This window comes from Paralichthys olivaceus, chromosome 18 (genome assembly GCF_024713975.1).
Source record: "Paralichthys olivaceus isolate ysfri-2021 chromosome 18, ASM2471397v2, whole genome shotgun sequence".
NCBI lineage: Eukaryota > Metazoa > Chordata > Actinopteri > Pleuronectiformes > Paralichthyidae > Paralichthys > Paralichthys olivaceus.
This window is the reverse complement of record NC_091110.1, coordinates 10550048-10568461: the sequence shown is the minus strand read 5'-3', so window position 1 is coordinate 10568461 and position 18414 is coordinate 10550048. Positions and strand designations below refer to the sequence as shown.

The 18414-nt window shown below is 40.3% G+C and overlaps 1 protein-coding gene across 5 annotated transcripts in view; it reads right to left on the bottom strand.

Moving 5' to 3' along the window:
- Positions 1-18414, bottom strand: part of LOC109626304 (astrotactin-2) — a 261841-nt gene that overhangs the window by 68899 nt on the left and 174528 nt on the right. For all 5 annotated transcript variants that reach the window (XM_069513214.1, XM_069513215.1, XM_069513213.1 and 2 more), the window contains 2 exons: positions 10454-10620; positions 7938-8126 (listed from right to left, as the gene is read on the bottom strand). In XM_069513214.1, coding sequence (XP_069369315.1) covers positions 7938-8126; positions 10454-10620 — 356 coding nt within the window. The remainder of the gene's footprint in view (positions 1-7937; positions 8127-10453; positions 10621-18414) is intronic.

The following is an 18414-nucleotide window of genomic DNA, read 5'->3' as shown; positions in this document are numbered from 1 at the left end:
ATCATGACATTGACCTTTGATCACCTAAATCTAATCACTTAATCCACGAGTCTCCGTGAACATTTGTGCCAGGATTCTCTTGAGGCGTTCTTAAGATAACGTGTCCATGAGGTAACAGCTACGTTGACCTTTGGACACCAAAATCAGTTCAACCTCCAGTCCAAATTAATGTTAGCACCAAAGCTGAAAAATGTCCTCATCTTCAGATATCATGTTCACAGAGGACAACATTTTCACTTGTTATAAATGGGTGGGACTGTTGGATGATTTGATATAACACATGAAAGAATTATTTGATGTTGAATAAAGTTAAAACAGTGTCTGTGACCTTCTTTGAGCTGCGTATGCCGAGCAACATGACCTGTTTGTGTATTTTCCTTGCGTAGCTTCACACAACCTGTGTGTTATGTCGGAGAACTGCCACACAGCCCAACATGCTTAAGGAGCCTCAGCTACAGTATATGCTGCTATCTGTGTTTTCCTCTTTTGCATTTTCTCTTGCTCCTTCCCAGTGTCACGCTCCCTAACTTTTGCTCAGCTCTGCTCTTTTTGATTTAGCCTTTTCTCTTTTCATTTATTTTCCTATTCATTTTCCTTCACAAGCCTTATCGCTGCCTCCACCACCGCTCTCCCTCTCTCTCTTTCCAGTCAAACAGCAGGCAGTCAGCAGTAAGCCTCTCTGACATTAGCTGATATTAGGCCAGGCTCTATTAGGTCCTGCCTTGCCATATGAGTTATTGAGCAGAGAGCGACTGCCTCGGGAATGATCACACTCACACATGCATATGTGCAGTCACACAGGCGAATGCGTACGCACACTAAGGTAAACACAGGTGTTTCAGCACACACACACGTGCAGAGCCTTTGCAATCTGCCAAACGTGCACACCTTATGTCTTCTAAGGCACAATGATGAAGGAATCGCTGAGGCTTTACAAGCATCCACTTACACATGCATCCTGCTGAATTCCCTCTGCTAAGTCATCACTGTGTGAGCAACAGGGAAAAACTTTCCAGGGAGTCAGCTGTTTAAGTTTTCTGTTAACATGCGTGAAAACTAAGCCTGTAAATTAAATGATCACATATGCGCTTAGAACTGTGCTTGTTCCATTTTCCCCAAAAAATAAAAAGATAATATTGAGATTTTCTTTTTATATATAAGTAAAAATAAAAAACTTCTTTGATGTAAAAACATTGCAGAAAAACTCAATTTAGTATTGAAATTTAGATTTCGCGAGTCGTCAAAGGTTCATGTCTTAGTGACATTGTTTACATTTGATCCGGTCCGTTTTGGTTTCACATTGTAGTTTAGGGGGCCCACTAGAGACAGACTTGTACAGTTGCATTCGATGTCGCCGTGTTGTCAATTTGGTAGGTAGCGCGCTTTCCGTTTGGATGGAGAAAATAAATGAACCAGGAACACAGACTTCAGGTACAGCACTTGACACAAGTGTGAATGTGCCAAATAAACGTTCCTTGTGGTTCAAATATTTTACTGTCAGAAGTGACGGACAGCAAGCTTTCCTGCCAGCTGCTTCTTTTTCTTCTTCTATCGTTTAATGCTGTATCGACTTCCTGCAATCGGCCGAAAGTCTGAACTAATGGTTTGACCACTTCGTCGCTAATTTGGTCTGACTTGGTCCGATGGTCCAGAACAAACAAAGTAGTAATAAAGTTGAAGAATAAAGCATGTTGTAGTTAGGTTTGATATATTAAAAATAATATTTATGTAGCAGAGGCTGTTTTAATATTATTTTTAGATTATTTTTAGGTATTAAACCTGGACATGATAAATATATTCATAAACACATTTAATAAAATATTAAAGCTACCCAGAAACACTCAAACCTCTTGTGTGAGCGCACAAGTCTGTTGCACACACTTGTGTGATTCTAAGAAGCAGCAGCCAGCAGACACACTTATTTAAGAAGCTTCTCATCAACCTCGAACAGCTTAACCCTTGACCTCGCCCGTTCACTGTCTCACGGTTACTCATTTTGTGGGAAGAAATTGCCTAATGTTTGTTGAGTCAACTCCTCTGTTGTTGCTGGTGTGAGTGCACCAAGGACATAATGACTGAAAATTACGGAGAACATGGAAATGTGGCTACGTTTGTGCCCAAGAGCCTCGCAAGCTGCCAGATCCACAAATTATTCATGTTGTGGTGTCGTCTTAGTCTGAGAGGTGAGCTGTGATGAGGAGTTGGTAGATTTGTCTTTTGAAACAGTTTAGTGTCTTCGATTGGATCTTTTGGTGACAGCGTCGCCTTCACAGAGCAGGTGAAACTTCTAACATTCATTCGCATTTTATTTCTAGAAGTGTTCGGAGGGAAAAGGAATACTCAGGACAAAGTGGCTACCTGTCAAAAGGGAACAAATAAGCTTGATTTGGATAGGACCAATTGCTCATGGCGACGAGTAAATACATTTAAATTGACTTAAAAGCATTTATATTGAAAAAAAATTGACAGCTATGTTGTTTTGCATAATGGCAAATTGTAAAATGAATGTCTCTATCAAGACAACAAAGAATCTGACTTTTGATCCAGGGAGGGTTTCTTCCATTGAAGCTGGTCTCAGGTCCCTGTGGCACTATGCTGAATCCTGGAGTTTATCCAAGCACACTCACCATCAGCTCTGATCGTGTGGTGACTGCTGGGAAAAGTGTGTTTTTTCAGGTGAGACAAAGTGTGAAGTGCAGGGAGAGATGATATGGAGCGCTGCTTTTTCCAACCGCCGCTGCTCGTTAGGTGGTGGTGCATCATGCTGCTGTCAGTGATTGTAATTCCCCCCCCCCTCGTCTGGTCGACCACATTTTGGCTCGGGCTCCCTTTTATTCTTTTTTTTCTGAAAATGATTTATGTACGGTGGCTTCAGGTGGGTTTTCCAAGGGGACTGTTTCAGATGTGGTCCACAGACCTCTACCCTGAGTGGTTTAAAGGTTGAACTTTGCCTGAGCTATGAGCAGCAGGAGATTTGTAGGGGGGGTTCCATCCCCTTGCATGAGTGGGGGGGGGGGGGGGGGTTTGGTGACCATACCCTCTAAAAATCAACAAACCATCTACTGCATGTAAGAGTGTAAAACTTCCTCTGCAGACTTATGGACAGCCATTATATGGAATACATGTAATTTACTGCACACTGATGTGAAAATTATCTGAACTACCTTATGAGTATTTAAGAATAAATAACTACATATCCATTCTCTGTCTGGTGGATTCTGTTTTCTTATCTCTACATAGTGGCATTACAATCACACTGCAAGGGCAGCGTACTCAGCTGTAACATTCCAACTAACATGTAACTTTCTCACCAAAACGCATGCATGCATGGCATTCTATTAGTCTGTAATTAACAAATCTCATTCCCCCTGGTCACTTCAAACGAGCCGGCCGAAGTGAGATGAATTCAAAACTATATACAAGACACGGTCATAAAAAATCACAGGTAATATTTCACATTGAAACACAAGCTGTGACGCTGTGACTCCAATCATATGATTTATCTCAATTATCAAGTATTTCACTTTGAGCTGCTAATAAAGGAGTAGTGTGACGGAGGGAATGAGCAGGTGAGAGAAAGAGAGGGATGCAGGGCTGTGTGATAAGACTTGAATCTGCATAACAATGAGAGAGCATGGAGGAAAATGACAAGTATGAAAAAATATATACAGTAAGGCAGAGTGTATGTGCCGAGTTTGAAGTCAAATCTTAAGAGACCGAGTCTGAAGGCAAAGCCATTGTTCTTCTAACGAAAGACACAGTGGATTTGATAAGAGGAATGAGTACTTTAGTGGGATGAGGTACAGTAATACATATGTTTAATTAGAGGCACAGGGAGTCAAGTGTTATACTCCTGTGTGCTTAGCTTGTCTGGTTAGACTTACAATGATGAACAACCTTAGAAAAACTTTCAAATAAATTTTATCAAGCTCATAAAACAAAGATGGAAGCACGATGGGGATGAATACAAAATACCTACCGGTGAACGATAAACACAGCTTTTTTCTCTCTAATTTATTGCTGAGTTCAGTCACGAATTCTCTCTTCCTTCCCTTTTTTGCTTCACATTGCCTGCTCTCTCCAATAACTGCTGAACTGTGTACAGTGGGCTGGGTTATATAAATGCTTTTTGCGCCTCGTTTCAGATGCATTCTCCACCTAGAGACGTGTGTTATTTATCCAAAAAAGGCACATCAGCCTGGAAGTGCACTTTGCCTGTCATCTGAACGTAATCAGCCGAGCTCCCAACTGCAGGGGACTTGATACGTACAGCTGAGTGTGCATCTCCCCATTAGTATGGACATTTTTCGAGTTTCTAGAAGCTGGTGGCAAATTGCACCCGCGTAGTAAAATGAAGGGAAGGCAGGAAGGAGAAAATTGTGTTGTTCTGTGTTTTACAGAAATCTCACAGCAGAATAATAAATGTAGCAGCACTGATTCACCTCATCCCTTCAGTTTTTCCTTTCCTCTAGTGTGTGATTGGGTTTTTGTGCATGTAAAGGGATTGTGGTAAAGAGAGCTCCTCTAACAGAAAACACTGCTCCTGAAGCTGCCTTGTTAGCCGATACCTCCGCACAATGATGTCACGATGCCCCTCATATGCATTATGCATAGTGGCAAGTCTGGCATGGCTCCAAACAAAGCCAGGTAAAGCAAAGTCAGAGGTCGGCATTTTCTACATGCACGGGAAGCGGTTGACCAATCATAACAGATCTGGCCAGCTGGCCAATCATAACAGACTGGGCTTTATCTGGAGGTGGGGTTTAAAAAGACTGGAGCTTTAACCAAGAGTTTAAGATAGAGGCTGGAAAGAGGTGCTGCAGCGATGGACAGTATAAGGAAATCAATCCATCCATCCCAGTGAATAGCCAGCCAAGAAGGATATTTCAGACATCATTTCCAGATCTTCCTGGGGGGTTCCCCAGGTCTTCCCAGGCCAGATGGGATATGTAACCCCTCCAGTTCTGGATCTACCCCTGGCCGTCCTCCCGGTTGGTCTATTTCAGTAAGCCTCCAATGGAGGGCACCCAGGAGGCATCCCGATTAGCTGTCCGACCCACCTCAACTCTCCCCTTTCGATGTGAGGGAAACGTTCCCTGTGGATGTCAGAATTCATCAGCCTATCTCCAAGGCTAAGCCCAGCCGCCAGAAGGAGAGAAGTCATGGACGCTGGTATTCAAGGTCTTGTTCTTTTGGTCACGACTGCATGAGGAAAGTGAATCGTTTCCTCAACGTTAAAGCGTGTAAACTTTTTCAAGTAAAATCAAACTTATTAACCTGAATATTAGCACAATATGTCTCCTTTAAAAAGATAAATAACCACAAAACCAGAGGCCAAACAAACAGTGGAAGGAGAACTGTGACCCTATGTCATTACACTTCAACTTGGTGTTAAGTGAGAGGGAAAAGTGCCTTTTTATTAGATATTTATTGAGTGCATGTGACTGTAGTTACCTTGACACTGTAGGGAGACTCAATCTTTTACAGATCGTTCTGTAAAGATTATTAGCTCTATTGCAGTTTTACAAGACGTCTTACAGACGACCAAGAGCAGAGCTGTGGCTATAGTAAATGGTTTGCAATCTTGTTATTTTGTTTATGAGTGCTTCTTTTGCAGCTTCGCAGTATTTTGATTTCTTTTTCTTTTTCCAGATTTAAGACTAATCCAACCAATGGATCACTTTTAAGAGTTGTGATATACTGGACCATATGTGTCAGTCAGAAAAAAAGCATTTTCCAGATGTGATGGATGATGACAAAGTGTGAATGGGGCGAGAGAGATCCTTTACTCCTTGGGTGTGGACAAATATCAAATAAATCCAGGCAGAGATGAGTCAATCACTAAATGTTGGAAATGGAAAAAGTTAATGCACATAGGACTTTTTTTTACTTTCTTTTACTGGCTGTTCTGAAGCTTTTGATTTCAACATAATACAAATTGTGACCAACTCTGGCCTCATCACTCAGACATGCTTTCAAAAGAGGCTACTTACTGTAAATCTAGTGTTGAAATCAGCAGGAGTGGAACAAATAAAATGTTCACATCTTTCACTGCTTGCCTAGCGAGTCTCTGGGCTGCCACAGTGTTTGACTAGTTCAAACCTGATGTGTGTATAAATCCATCGGAGCCCTGGCTTGAGTGTTAATTCCACTACCGGCCGTGGTTTGAAATTACCCAGTGTGTAGAGCTGGAGTCTGGAGGCAGGAGACCCACTGTGATCTCCGCTGCTTAAGGGCATATGGATCAAGTCTGCTTTTCCTGGTTTAAAAATCCACAAGCTGTGCCTTTTTTTATCCATCAAAATGTGCCCTGTTTGGTGTATTAGACGTACTCCCCAACTGGTTTAGCCACTTAAACTTTTGAGGAACATTAGGCTCTCAGATGAGTTCTTGTTCCATATTAGACGTGTCAGTCATTCCTACAAATTCTCTTAAAGTGGAGATCAAATCCTTTTAAGCCAATGTGCTCTGTGTGTTCTGCCAAATGGTTGAAGTCTCACCTATTTGAGACAGACCTGTGTTTATTGGACATCTTTTAAAAAGGACTTACTCCAATACAGTGGCCAGACCCTTCCTTACTTTGGCAGCTGCGGCAACCCACGTCCACAAGACATCTTCAAGGACATAAGAACTACTTATATATATCCTAAATCCTAACATGTAATTTTGACTAATGCTTCATGAAAGACATTGGCTGTGTCCGAAATCACTCACTAATAAATATACAGTCCTCTATATTGAGTTCGCCATTTTTATAATGATATCTGAATGTTAAGTGAACTTTTTAAACTTTAAAGAGTGCACTTATTCTTTCCCACAATGCATCGAAAAAAGTGTATAATAAACATAAAACATGTAACTGTTGGATTTTCCAATGGCCGAAGGTGTTTTTTTCTTTAGCTGGTCACTATAAAGTCTTCTATATAGAAGTCCACTGTAAAGTGAAGTACAAACATTACATGCTGACACTTACATGATTAATTATATATAATTACAGTCCTGCATTATAGTAAATCTCTATTGGAAGAATATAAATATGTATATATATATATATATATATACACACAGTATTCACAAATTGATTATATCCAAAGACATTCTACATAAATTCAAAGAAAATATGTCTAGATTAAATATCAAATTATTTCTTTGATAATTTAAAGACATCCATAAAGAATATATATAAAAAGCTAATTATGGTTACTTGGAAGAAAAAAAAATGTGTGTGTGTGTCTGTTAAAAAGAAAGTGATGGAATGAAGACAGAAAGAAAGAAAGATATGTTGAGCGTGTTTTCCTGCTGTATTTGTGCACAGATAGACCCTCATCATCTCACTGTGATTACATGAGCATTCCACCACAAACAGAGTGGGACTTATCAGAGCAAGCCAGGTTTTCAAAAGGCTGACAGTTTAGGGAGAACTGCCATGGGATACGTCTCAAGCCTCACTCAATCATCATTCTCTCATCCCCCTTCTCACTCTCTCTCGCATCTACACACACAGACACACACAGATATATATACTCACACACACCTGCACAAACACAGATGCAGCATCCCAACGGCAAAACCTAAGAGCTGCTTCTCAGAGCTGCTCTGGTGAGATCTCGAGCCGTTATATATCTCCTACAAACTGAAAACTGATAAAAGGCCGACATTACTCCGGATGATTTGTCTTCGGAGAAGCGGATAGACGTAAACAGACGAGATGAGAAACAACAGGTATCATGGGAAGAATGCACCTGTAATCTTCACTTGTGGATGTAAATAATAAAATGAGACTTTTCAAAATAGAGACAAAGAGGGAAAGAAAGAATCAGGCACAAGATGACGGATAAGAGTAAATAAAGGCACGTATTCCTCAGCAACTCACAACAAGAGAACAAATGGAAATAAAGTTTTTTATGCGTATAAGTGTAAATGTGTACACTAGTTACCTGAAGGTCATCTGGAATATCTGTCCCAAGTTGACTTGCTGGGTTTTGTTGTTGTATCCATGCAGCATCTCACCAAACAGGGTGTCATTGAAGTGGACATCCTGCCTCGGGCATTTCGGTCCCTCACAGTTGTCTGACTGCAGGAGGCAGGAGCGCCCATCCCCTGCCAGTTTGTACTCCTGCACACACCTGAGCGTACATGGGGAAAAAGCTGTCAGTACAAAATGTAACGTGTAATGTATGTGAATATATTTACACTTGAGGTGAAAGGAAATGTATGTATTGTTGCTGACAAGATGCCAGATATTGCAAGATATATTTGGCCATAAAGGTTGGTGATAAAGCAAAATGCAAAGCAAGAGATCTGACACTGTTTGAATCTAAATAAAGATTACAGACTGCTGTAATATACAGATAAGAACAAATACTTTGAATCAAACGACCAATGCAGAAATAGAATGCAACCATGTCTTTCAACCCTGTCTACTAAAAAATTAATATAATATACAACTAAACTGCAACATCAGTTTTCTGAATTCTTTAATGTGGGGGCTCTAATAGCAAAAGCTTAGTCACTCCTTGTGGAATCCATCAGTAAAATCTAGAGACAATTTGTCTTCTGCCAAAATATCTGATCTCACTGTATTTGTATGCATCATGTGATACTTTAATAGTTATGTTTGGTTTTGCATTCAAAGAAGTTACTTAAGGTTAAGCCAAAAAAGCTGTGGGTGGAAAAAGGTCACGGTGACTTTAGACATATGTTAATTTACATTTTATATATATATATATATTTTTTTTTTTTTTCACATTAGCATAACAGTATATTTGCAACTGATGATATATTGGTACAGACTGTGGATATGAGCACTTAGCTAGAAACATTTGCAATAGGCCAGTGCTCAGAGGAGCATAATCAGTCAGAGAGTATCATAACTCCTCCATTTAATTGCACAATCATCAATAATCAACCTCTCAAGGTTGATTATCTGTTGCAAAGAGGAAGGCAAAGCCATTTTCTCTCTCGATAAAAAAACAGTTTACCAACTACAGATCGAGACCAGCTATTCCAGGAAATGCACTGCATTAGTTTTATCTATCAATTTTACACTCTACTTTTAACAAGACTTTATCACAACACTGGACTAATCAATAAAATAATCAATCATGGCTTGACGTGTGCTATTGTGCATATACCCTTATCCATAAGTGAGTCCAGTCAATTATACTGAAGATGTCAAGCAAAGTGGACATTGCTGCGAACTGTATTTTGATATCGGCCTGTTCACTGGCAGAGTTTGATAAACTAAAGCTCATGGGAAAAGAATTACACCATCCGACAGTGTGGACCTGACACTTCTCAAGGAGAATTAGGACATCGTTCACCTGTCAGTCTGCCCCACTTATAAGTTTCCAGTTGCCAGGACAAAAAATGTGTCTGGACCTGCAGACATATAAGTAAGTATAATTTCAAAGCACCATAATCAATGTCCCTCAAGTATTTTTCATTAACAGATAATCATCACCAAATTGCTGAATGGATTTGTCAACAGGACAAACCAGAAGCATCACAATGACCTCGACCACTGTCCATCAAAATCAAATCATCATTGAGTCTAAATTAAAATTTAAACCAAATTTGAAAAAAATCCCTCTTTCTTTTTTTAAATATCTTGTTCAGCAGCCTAAGTCAGATGGACGGATGTACAACTCGAAAACTCTGGTCCACTGGCTGTTGCTGGCATGGAGGCTGGAAAACATGACACGTACAACCGGGACCCACTGATCCTCACAACTTTGTATACAGAGGTTGAATGGTAGAGGTGGTATAATGGTGTTGAACATAAAAAAACCTGGTAAAGTGTCGAACACCATGGAAGAACATCATTCATGGTCAGCTACCTTTCACAGCCACAAAATAACCTTTCCTGAAAGGAAACCTTCAACATGGTATTTGATACAATCTACTTCTAGGGCAGGTGCTCTATAAAAGCTTCCCTTGTGCACGCACAGCATATCAGCCCATGTGTGGGGTAAAGAAGAGGGTGTTCGTCGAGAGAATGTATCGCCAAATGTGCTGGAAGAGCAGTGAGCATGGTCCAAGCTCCAGGTTTAATACTTCTGAACACCTGCACTGAACAATTTAAGCTTCTCTGCAGACAAATGTGGCGCATATTCATATTTATACAGACGTATATGCTTTCTTGTCTTTATATTTACGCAGTTCACATGTCTTCTATAAGAAATGATTTATAGAAGCTTGCCAATCTCTATTTCTGGGTATGAATGGAAAAACAATGCTTTTTTATAATCCTAAGCAAATGTCTTTCATCACATATAAAATGGATTTGAAGTCACTGGTTACTTCTTATTTACATATTTAATTTCCTCCATGTTGGTATTTGCCTTAGAAATTATTTCTTGATTGAAATGTCACTCATAAACCCTCTTTCGCAAGAAACCTTCACTCCCAGCCTCCAGACACTGTTAAATATTTCATTGTGAGTTATTCTCACCCGCAAAACATGAGCACGTTGCTGGAACTGGGGTCATCTTCGAGGGGCACGAGCTGCTGGAGACACAGCTGTTCGCAGCCTCCATTGAAGCCATCGGTGCAGTCAATGCCCATGGAGTAGTCATAGCAACCCGAGCCATCTTTCATTGGCCTCAGCCCCTCAGGACACTGCAAGGAAAAGAGAGACAAAGGCAGGAGGGAAGGTGGTGGGAGGCAGATGTAGATAGGGGGTGAGGAGGAAGGCATAGATTAGGGGGAGAGAAGAAGAGTCGAGTGCAGTGGTCAGCATGTGCATTTTAATCAGGGTGAGGTGGCAAAAAGATGGTAAGATGGGGAAGATCATAGGAGGGTAGGTTGAGAAAGGAGGGATGGATTCAAACAAAGATGAACGTAATTATAATACTTGACTGAACACAGAAAACATGGTGGGAATGATGTTATTGCAAAACTGCCAATCAGTAGATTTGCCATTAAGAACAAGAAGTGGATACAGATGTGAAGAGAAAAGAGAAAATAATAATGTATAATAATAATGTTGGATATTCCCAGATTGTCCAACTCTCAGTTTGACCGCTGAGCAATGCCCACACAAAGTAAATCCCATTTACTGTCCTCTGCAAACATGCAAACACTGTGACGGAGAACACTGGGTCCAAAAACCCTCACCTCAGGTCTGATCAAAGTGGTTTTTTAATGAAACATTTTTCCTCCAGCATCAGACGTAATAATTAAGCATAAGTGCCACAACAGCAGGTGCATTCTCTAACAAAGAGCCCATTCATTTCACTTACCATTAATAACTTCTACAGACCTCATATTATAGTGTTTATGAGTTGGGTTTCATTATCAGTTTCACAAACAGATGACACATCATGAACTTTTCTGCTGACTCAGCTTGTGTAGAGCAGAGCAATAGCCGCCATGTTTTTTACAGTAGCCCAGACTGGACAAAACTCATTCTGAGTTTTTATGACACGTGAAGGCTACCACAGGTTCCCTTTATGTTTGGAACGGGAGTTTGAGGTAATGGGTATTCAGCTACAACATGCAACTTCACCACTAGATGTCACTAAATTCTACACACTGAACCTTGAACTCTTTCTAACCAATCAATAGTTCAGAATTACTCTCAAACTTATTCTGGCAATTTAATCTGTAACTATCAGTCACTTCTCACAGGAGATTATACCCACCGATCAAAGTTATATAGAGAAAGAAGAGACGTTCGGAGTGAGGAGCAGGAGGGAGAGAATCACCATTCTATCTACTCCAAGTCAGTGAACCATCAAACTCATTTTGAAGCTGCAAGTTTCAGGTAAAAAAAGTTGTATACTGTTGCTTTAAATACTAATATCAAGAATAAAATCAAATCTTTACACAGAGTGTGAACTCAGACTGGCTGCGCTGCCAAACATAATCAGACAGATAAGAAATGCAACCTTTAAAAATATGATCAAGGATTTTTAATTGAGACCAACAAGGGCAGCATGTTTTCCTCAGCATTTCATCAGACTCATGTCATTGTAATATTTTAAATTTAATTCGTCCAAATATTCCAGGGGATCTCCAAATAAAGGGACTGGTTTGTTTGCCACCACATTAAGTTAATGCACAAGACGACCTTGCAGACTTCAGCGAAACATTCATAACGAAGCTACATCAGGATTGCACAGTGGTGATATACACACATCAGCCAAAATGTTAAAATCAGTTACCCGTTTTAATGCTGTGGCTGAGTGGTTTGGTAGAAGCCATTACCCTCTTGCTCTGCAGTGTTATTACCAATTACAGCAGTTTACCACCATCAAGCTAAAGGCCTGAGTGTGGAACAAGTATATCTAGACGATGTGTTCACGAGTTAATGGTGCAGTTGTGTCTTAAATAAAAGAAAAACGGGAAAGAAAGAAAGTTTGTTTTTCTGTAGAGAGAGAAGCAGACCTTCACCCAGACTTCCTTCTCTTGCCCTTAACACTGTTTTGATTGTACAGACTGGACACTGTTCACATCCTCCTCTAACAACAGACACATGCTTAATGTCAGAACATTTTGTTCCAAACGATGCCGGAGATCTGCAGGAGATTGAGATTTTCCTCATTCAGCACTTTTTAACTTACGTGATTTAAAAGAAACTTTGTAAAATTCGATAAAAATTTTAGTGACCAAGCTTTTCTACAAGATACCTGTCTATAATTCATCTGACAGCATCTGTTACCGAGTGTTTAAACGTATCTACAGCAGCTTCCTTATGTTCTCTGCCTTTTTTTTTTTTTTTTTTGGTAGCATCTCATCAACAATAAAATATGTTTGGGGAAGAAACCACTGATAGATGTAAGAACTCCAAAGCCTCATGCTCCCTAGAGCATCAGACGTTTTCGGGTTATCTTTTTCCGGCCTATTTTCCAAAAACATCAAGCTCAAGATGTTAATGCAGGGAACAGGGAACACACTGGAGAGAGAGAGAGAGAGAGAGCAGGAAAATGAGCTGATGAGGTCCCTTAATCTTGTTGAATTATGTACTATGACATTTGGAAGACCCTCACACTCGTCTCAGCCTTTAATTTACAGACTTTTCTACGTTATATTCTCGCCTCAAGGATGCCACTACCCCTCCACCTCCAGTCCAACATTGTGATTTACAATCCTGCGCTATCAACATCCACCAGTGACGACTGAACTCTTTGTTCTCTGAGTATGAGATTTGTTTGGTCTTCTCATAATTGAACGATCATGTTATCACATCATGATCTCTCACAACACACAGAGGCTGGAAAATCACGTCGGCTCGGCCTTCGCCGCAGAAATGTCAAAATGTTATACAATAAATTGATGGATAGCATTCTTGATCTCAGAGCAGAACCACTGCCAAACACTGAGGAAGAAAAATGATAACTGTGCGGTAGCCATTACGCATTGTTCACACGTGTGTTTCAGACAAAGCCCTATATGTTCAACATTCAATGGAACAGCTCTCTAGTCTCAGATACAATAACTGTATCTCATGAATGTAATGCTAACCTCCTCACCAGAAAGAGATTGGGGCCATTCATCACACCGAGGTGGAGCCGTGGGAATAGCTGTCGGTAATTCAGAATCGTCATGCAGCACTCTGCCGGATGAATGGAGGGACTTAAGGTTAGCCATTAGCACGGCCCACCAGCTACATGCTCTGTTCAGACAACTCCCCGAAGACACAAGGTGCTGGGGAGGGGGAGGATTTGCATTTCAGATAAATTCATTTCAGTCAGTCCCCCCTGTCGTGCCTCTGCTCTGGCAGCGAGATGAGAGCGGGCTGATAGATCTGCTACACATGTTCAAGAAACAAAACTTTACTGGGTGAGATGCTGTTATAAATATCATTATCACTGTAATTAACTCCTTGTCAGCTGATCACAAAAAAACACACTACACAAAAGTGTGGGTGTGATTGTGTGCTTACAAATGTGCAAGATCAATCACATATAATTAATAGCTTCAACTACGAAATTAAACTTGATGGAGTGGTTATTTATTTTGTCTCTAATACATCTGAGGAGACCCTGAATATGCAGGTGAAAAAACACATAGGGTTGACTAAACATATCCTCATATTCTCATTAAGAACCAGAGTGATGGTATTTCACTCTTTAAGCATACGTGGGGGATTAAAAGTACAAGGTAAGCAGGTTTGAAGAAAAAAATGAATGCATCAAATGAAACTGCACATTACAGGGTTCACACAGATCACCCATACACATTAAAGTTCACACATCTGAATGGATGCTGTTCATTTGCTAATCACCCATTAGTGTCCTCAGCTTTAATCAGGAAGTGAGCACAATGATGTATCAGGAACTCTGTCTCTTAATAATCTTGTCAAAGTTAAGATGTTAGATGTTCAAACGATTGGCCGTTAAAATAAAAAAAAAGAAGCTAGGATAGAAAGGAAGTTTTTTTTAACTTTTACAACTGCACCCATGTAAAGTAACAGCACGGCTGTGGAGATGATGTAAACAATGAAGACTTAAAAAACAAAGATGATACAGAAACATTTTCCTTAATTTCTTTAATACTTTCTTAATGAAGCGACTGTGCTGAGACACTTAAAAAAAGAACTCTCAATCACACTGACAGGCATCGGGGTAACAAAAAAAATCGAATACTCAAAAGTATATTTGACAGCCTAATCTGGTTTAGAGGTGGCAGAGACGCATACCCTGCAGCTCCACTGCTGTTCAAACGGGTTAAATTAGGCACAACAGTTTTATTGCTGAGAGCAAAAAAAAAAAAAAAAAAACTTGTGAGGGTGCAATCCAGTCCCCAGCTGTTTGTTTCTCATATTCATGTGAATTTATATTTAATCTTCAGTACGAAAACACACAGTCGTCACAGAGCTATTGGGAACGGTGCTGCCCAAAGGCAGAAGTAGGCTTTGCCATTTAAGACAGATTTAGTTTGTCTTTTTTGATTTTTATCCCCTTTATTTATTCATTGTGAAAATGGCTTCTACATGAAAACGTTCTGTATATTTGGATGAATATGCATAAAAGACAAACTGCCTGGTGTCACGCTGGCTTCGTTACTCTCTGGTGTAATATGGAGCCATCATCTTCACAGTGAGACTCTGCGTGTACACTGTACGTGACCGGCTTAATCAGGGTGAGTCCGCCCGACGCTCTGGGGACTGACTTTGTTTACAGGCCATTTTGTCTTTATTTGTCATCCTCCCTTTTTTTCTCAGTGGTGACAACACACCAGATGACAGTGAGAGTAAAGGATCGCTTTGTCCCGCGACTCCGCCAGACTTGTGTGGCTCTCAACTCAGCTTGATCGCCGGAGGCATTTGAGAACCGCTGTTATTTGCTGCCTTTGATGATGGAGACAGTGGAGACACGGCCTGTTAGCGACGAGTTATCTTTGTTTACGTCGGGGGAGAAAATATAGAAAATACAAACACTTGTAATAGACACACTTTTAGATTTTGTAAAAGTTAACATGTTTATTAATTAACGAAAAGTTGGTGAATTTTCTCATTCTGCCTGTGAGGCAGAGATACAGGAATCAAAGTAATATAAAAGACAGATGCAGCTCCTTTCAGACATGAGCGGTTTATAACAAAAAAGGCAGTAAACTGTCAGTTAATGTATTAAATGAGCAATACATTTTTGTGCTTCTCTTGATATCTGAAAAAATATAAGGGATATTATCTGTGTTTTATCCCAAAACTTGTCCACCTGCATGTATGAAATCATTATAACGGAAAGGGAATTCAAACAATAATCTCGTTGGTATAAAGCCTGTGAGATTCAATATTCTTTTTCAAACCACTTGAGGTTTACTTTGGTCTGTGAAATGGACTGAAACCGATTCTAATTCCAAAAACTTATCTTGTCAAACATTGGATTCATCACGGAGGAATGTGCCCCCTGAAATTAGATGATAATAATTTATAATAGCACCCATTCAAAAGCTTTGGATAATCAGGGGCACATTCTAATTAGATAATATTAGTATACAGAATACATCTACATAGACAATACTGCATATTTTGGTTTTTCTCTCATGCTGCTAATTTTTGCTATTTCCCTCTTAAGTCTTGTCAGAAGTATACTCTGTTGTGCACGGATCTTAATCCCCACCCTTGAGTGGAGCAGTCTAACGCAGATCCCTGTGGTACATTCAATGACTCACTTGATTCAGCATTTAACCAACAGTGTCGGACTGAAAGGATGAAATAATTACTACAATGCATTTGTTTTAAAACCATAAAGCATTGAAATGCAGTGGTAATGACGGTGCTGTGCTGTGCAGCGGAGCAGGGGGAGCCATGATGCTCAGTTGCCAGGAACACAGGACTGTGGGGACGAGCAGCGGACGGTATAGGGTGGGTAAAGCGGGATTAGGGGATGGAGGTTTTGAACAGGACTTTTGTTTGAGTTTGCCATTTTTTTCTCCCTCCTGACTCTTTATGCAAACCAGAGGCAACCAAGCAGAGATCTGGCTCCGTGCTGACAACTCATCATTTACTTCCTGACTTTTGGAGTGTGCCGCACATTTTAATAAACTCATGCATACACTGACAGCGCCACAGAAGCTCCTTAAAAATGAGATCGGAGGCAACAATATCCGTCTTCTCTATGCTGTTACAAGCTATCTGAATTTGACAGGCCAAAATTAAACTTCCGGGTGGGGTCTGAAGTTTAAAAATACATCTTTGCCAAGACAGCTTCCAAACAACTTTACCAGCTCCCAAAAGGGACATCAAGTGATGAAAGATATGCTACTAATATCCTACCATCTGCTCAGACTCTCAGTGCTTCCATTAGGAAGACAGATACTGTAGCTGGATACAACAATGTGCCATAAAAAATAAAAAATAAAAATTCCACCATTCCCCAAAAGCACAGAAACCACAATATGCTGCAGCTGTCAAACTTAAACTTTAAAAATGGCAAGCGGCCAGGGAAAGCCATGTTTACAGAGTTCTGAGCTTCACCAAGCAGCCCCAGGAGAGTTCGCAGTGTGCATCAGTGTTACCCCTTTCACACACACACACGCAGCGAATGACATGGTACACTGACCACAGGTTCAACAAGAATGCGACACCACTGGCTAAAGGCGAGATTGTTGCTGTTCACACAGCATAGATCTGCCAATAAAGTTTCCTGCACGACTAACAGGCCGGTTAATAATAATCAAAAGAGGCAAATCCAATGTTTTTTATAGAGCATGCATCCAATACCAACACAACCAAAAAAGCATCTTTATTATTGAAATCATTACCACAGGTTCTCTCACTTTAAGGAAGTAGTATTATAACCCAAACCACAATCTTTTCACGAATGTTACAATATATACTGCTGCCTAAATCTAAATAAACCACGACTGTTTATTACTGTTACTGTATTTGTTATGCTATACAATATCCGGGTCATGTTCAGGGATAAAAAAGGGGTAAATGGTCCATATGGTCGTTAGGTTTGGAGGATTTTAGTGTTCCACATTGATCCTGGGATCTAAAAATATATATTAGAAAAACAAAAACACCTTTGTGGCAACTCAGTGGTGAGCACTGTCAATTCCCACCTTTCAGTTTGGAGTTTGACGTTAACAGAGTAACATGAGCAATTGTCAACCCCCCAAGTCTGAAGTCTTCTTCAGCATCCCAATTTATTTTACCCCACCTTGCGTCTCCAATTCCAACTGCCCATCAACCAAAGGCTAGAATTGCTGTCACTCTCTGTGTTACATGGAGGTGTTTGCCTGCATCCTACAGTTAAAGCATCCACACCTAAATCACATTGTGTCCTTACGTCTTGCCACTGATGTAATGCACAAAAGAGTCGGTGCCTCTCTGTCTGGGGTATTTGAATTACGCATGAAAGTCCCTGAGCGTAGACACCACAATGTACTGCTAGTTGGCCCTTTATCTATAACCTGACCTTGGGCACTGCAAAGAGAGAAGGGAGTATAAAGGGAGTATATGTGGAACGAGACAGGCTCTATTCTGCTAATGGTATTGTGCAGACATACTGTGTGAGGATGGTCAAAAATTCCTCCACAGTGAGTTTGGCTCCAGTGCCCTCCTGCGTCTCCCTAAGGATAAGTGATGTCGATAATAGTTGGGTGGATGGATGGTTTGAAAAACAAGCACTTTTATCATTATGAAGATTTTATGACACTATAATCTGACAACCCACACTAAGTTTAAAGTTGTAACTATGCATTTACATTATATATTGTTTATTCTGGGACACAGGTGCCATCTCAGGACTTAGTGAAGACATCACTGCTTTGTATTTCCTCTCTCAAAATTGAATCATAACCATTTGTGCGGAGACATTTCCTGCAATCAACATCATTTTCACACAGGGGTGATCATGGGAACAGCCGTGCAGGCTACAATGTAAAGAGCATAACGATGTAAAGTATTGCACAGTACATTGGCGCCATACTGTACAATATAACCATACAGTGTTTGATGAG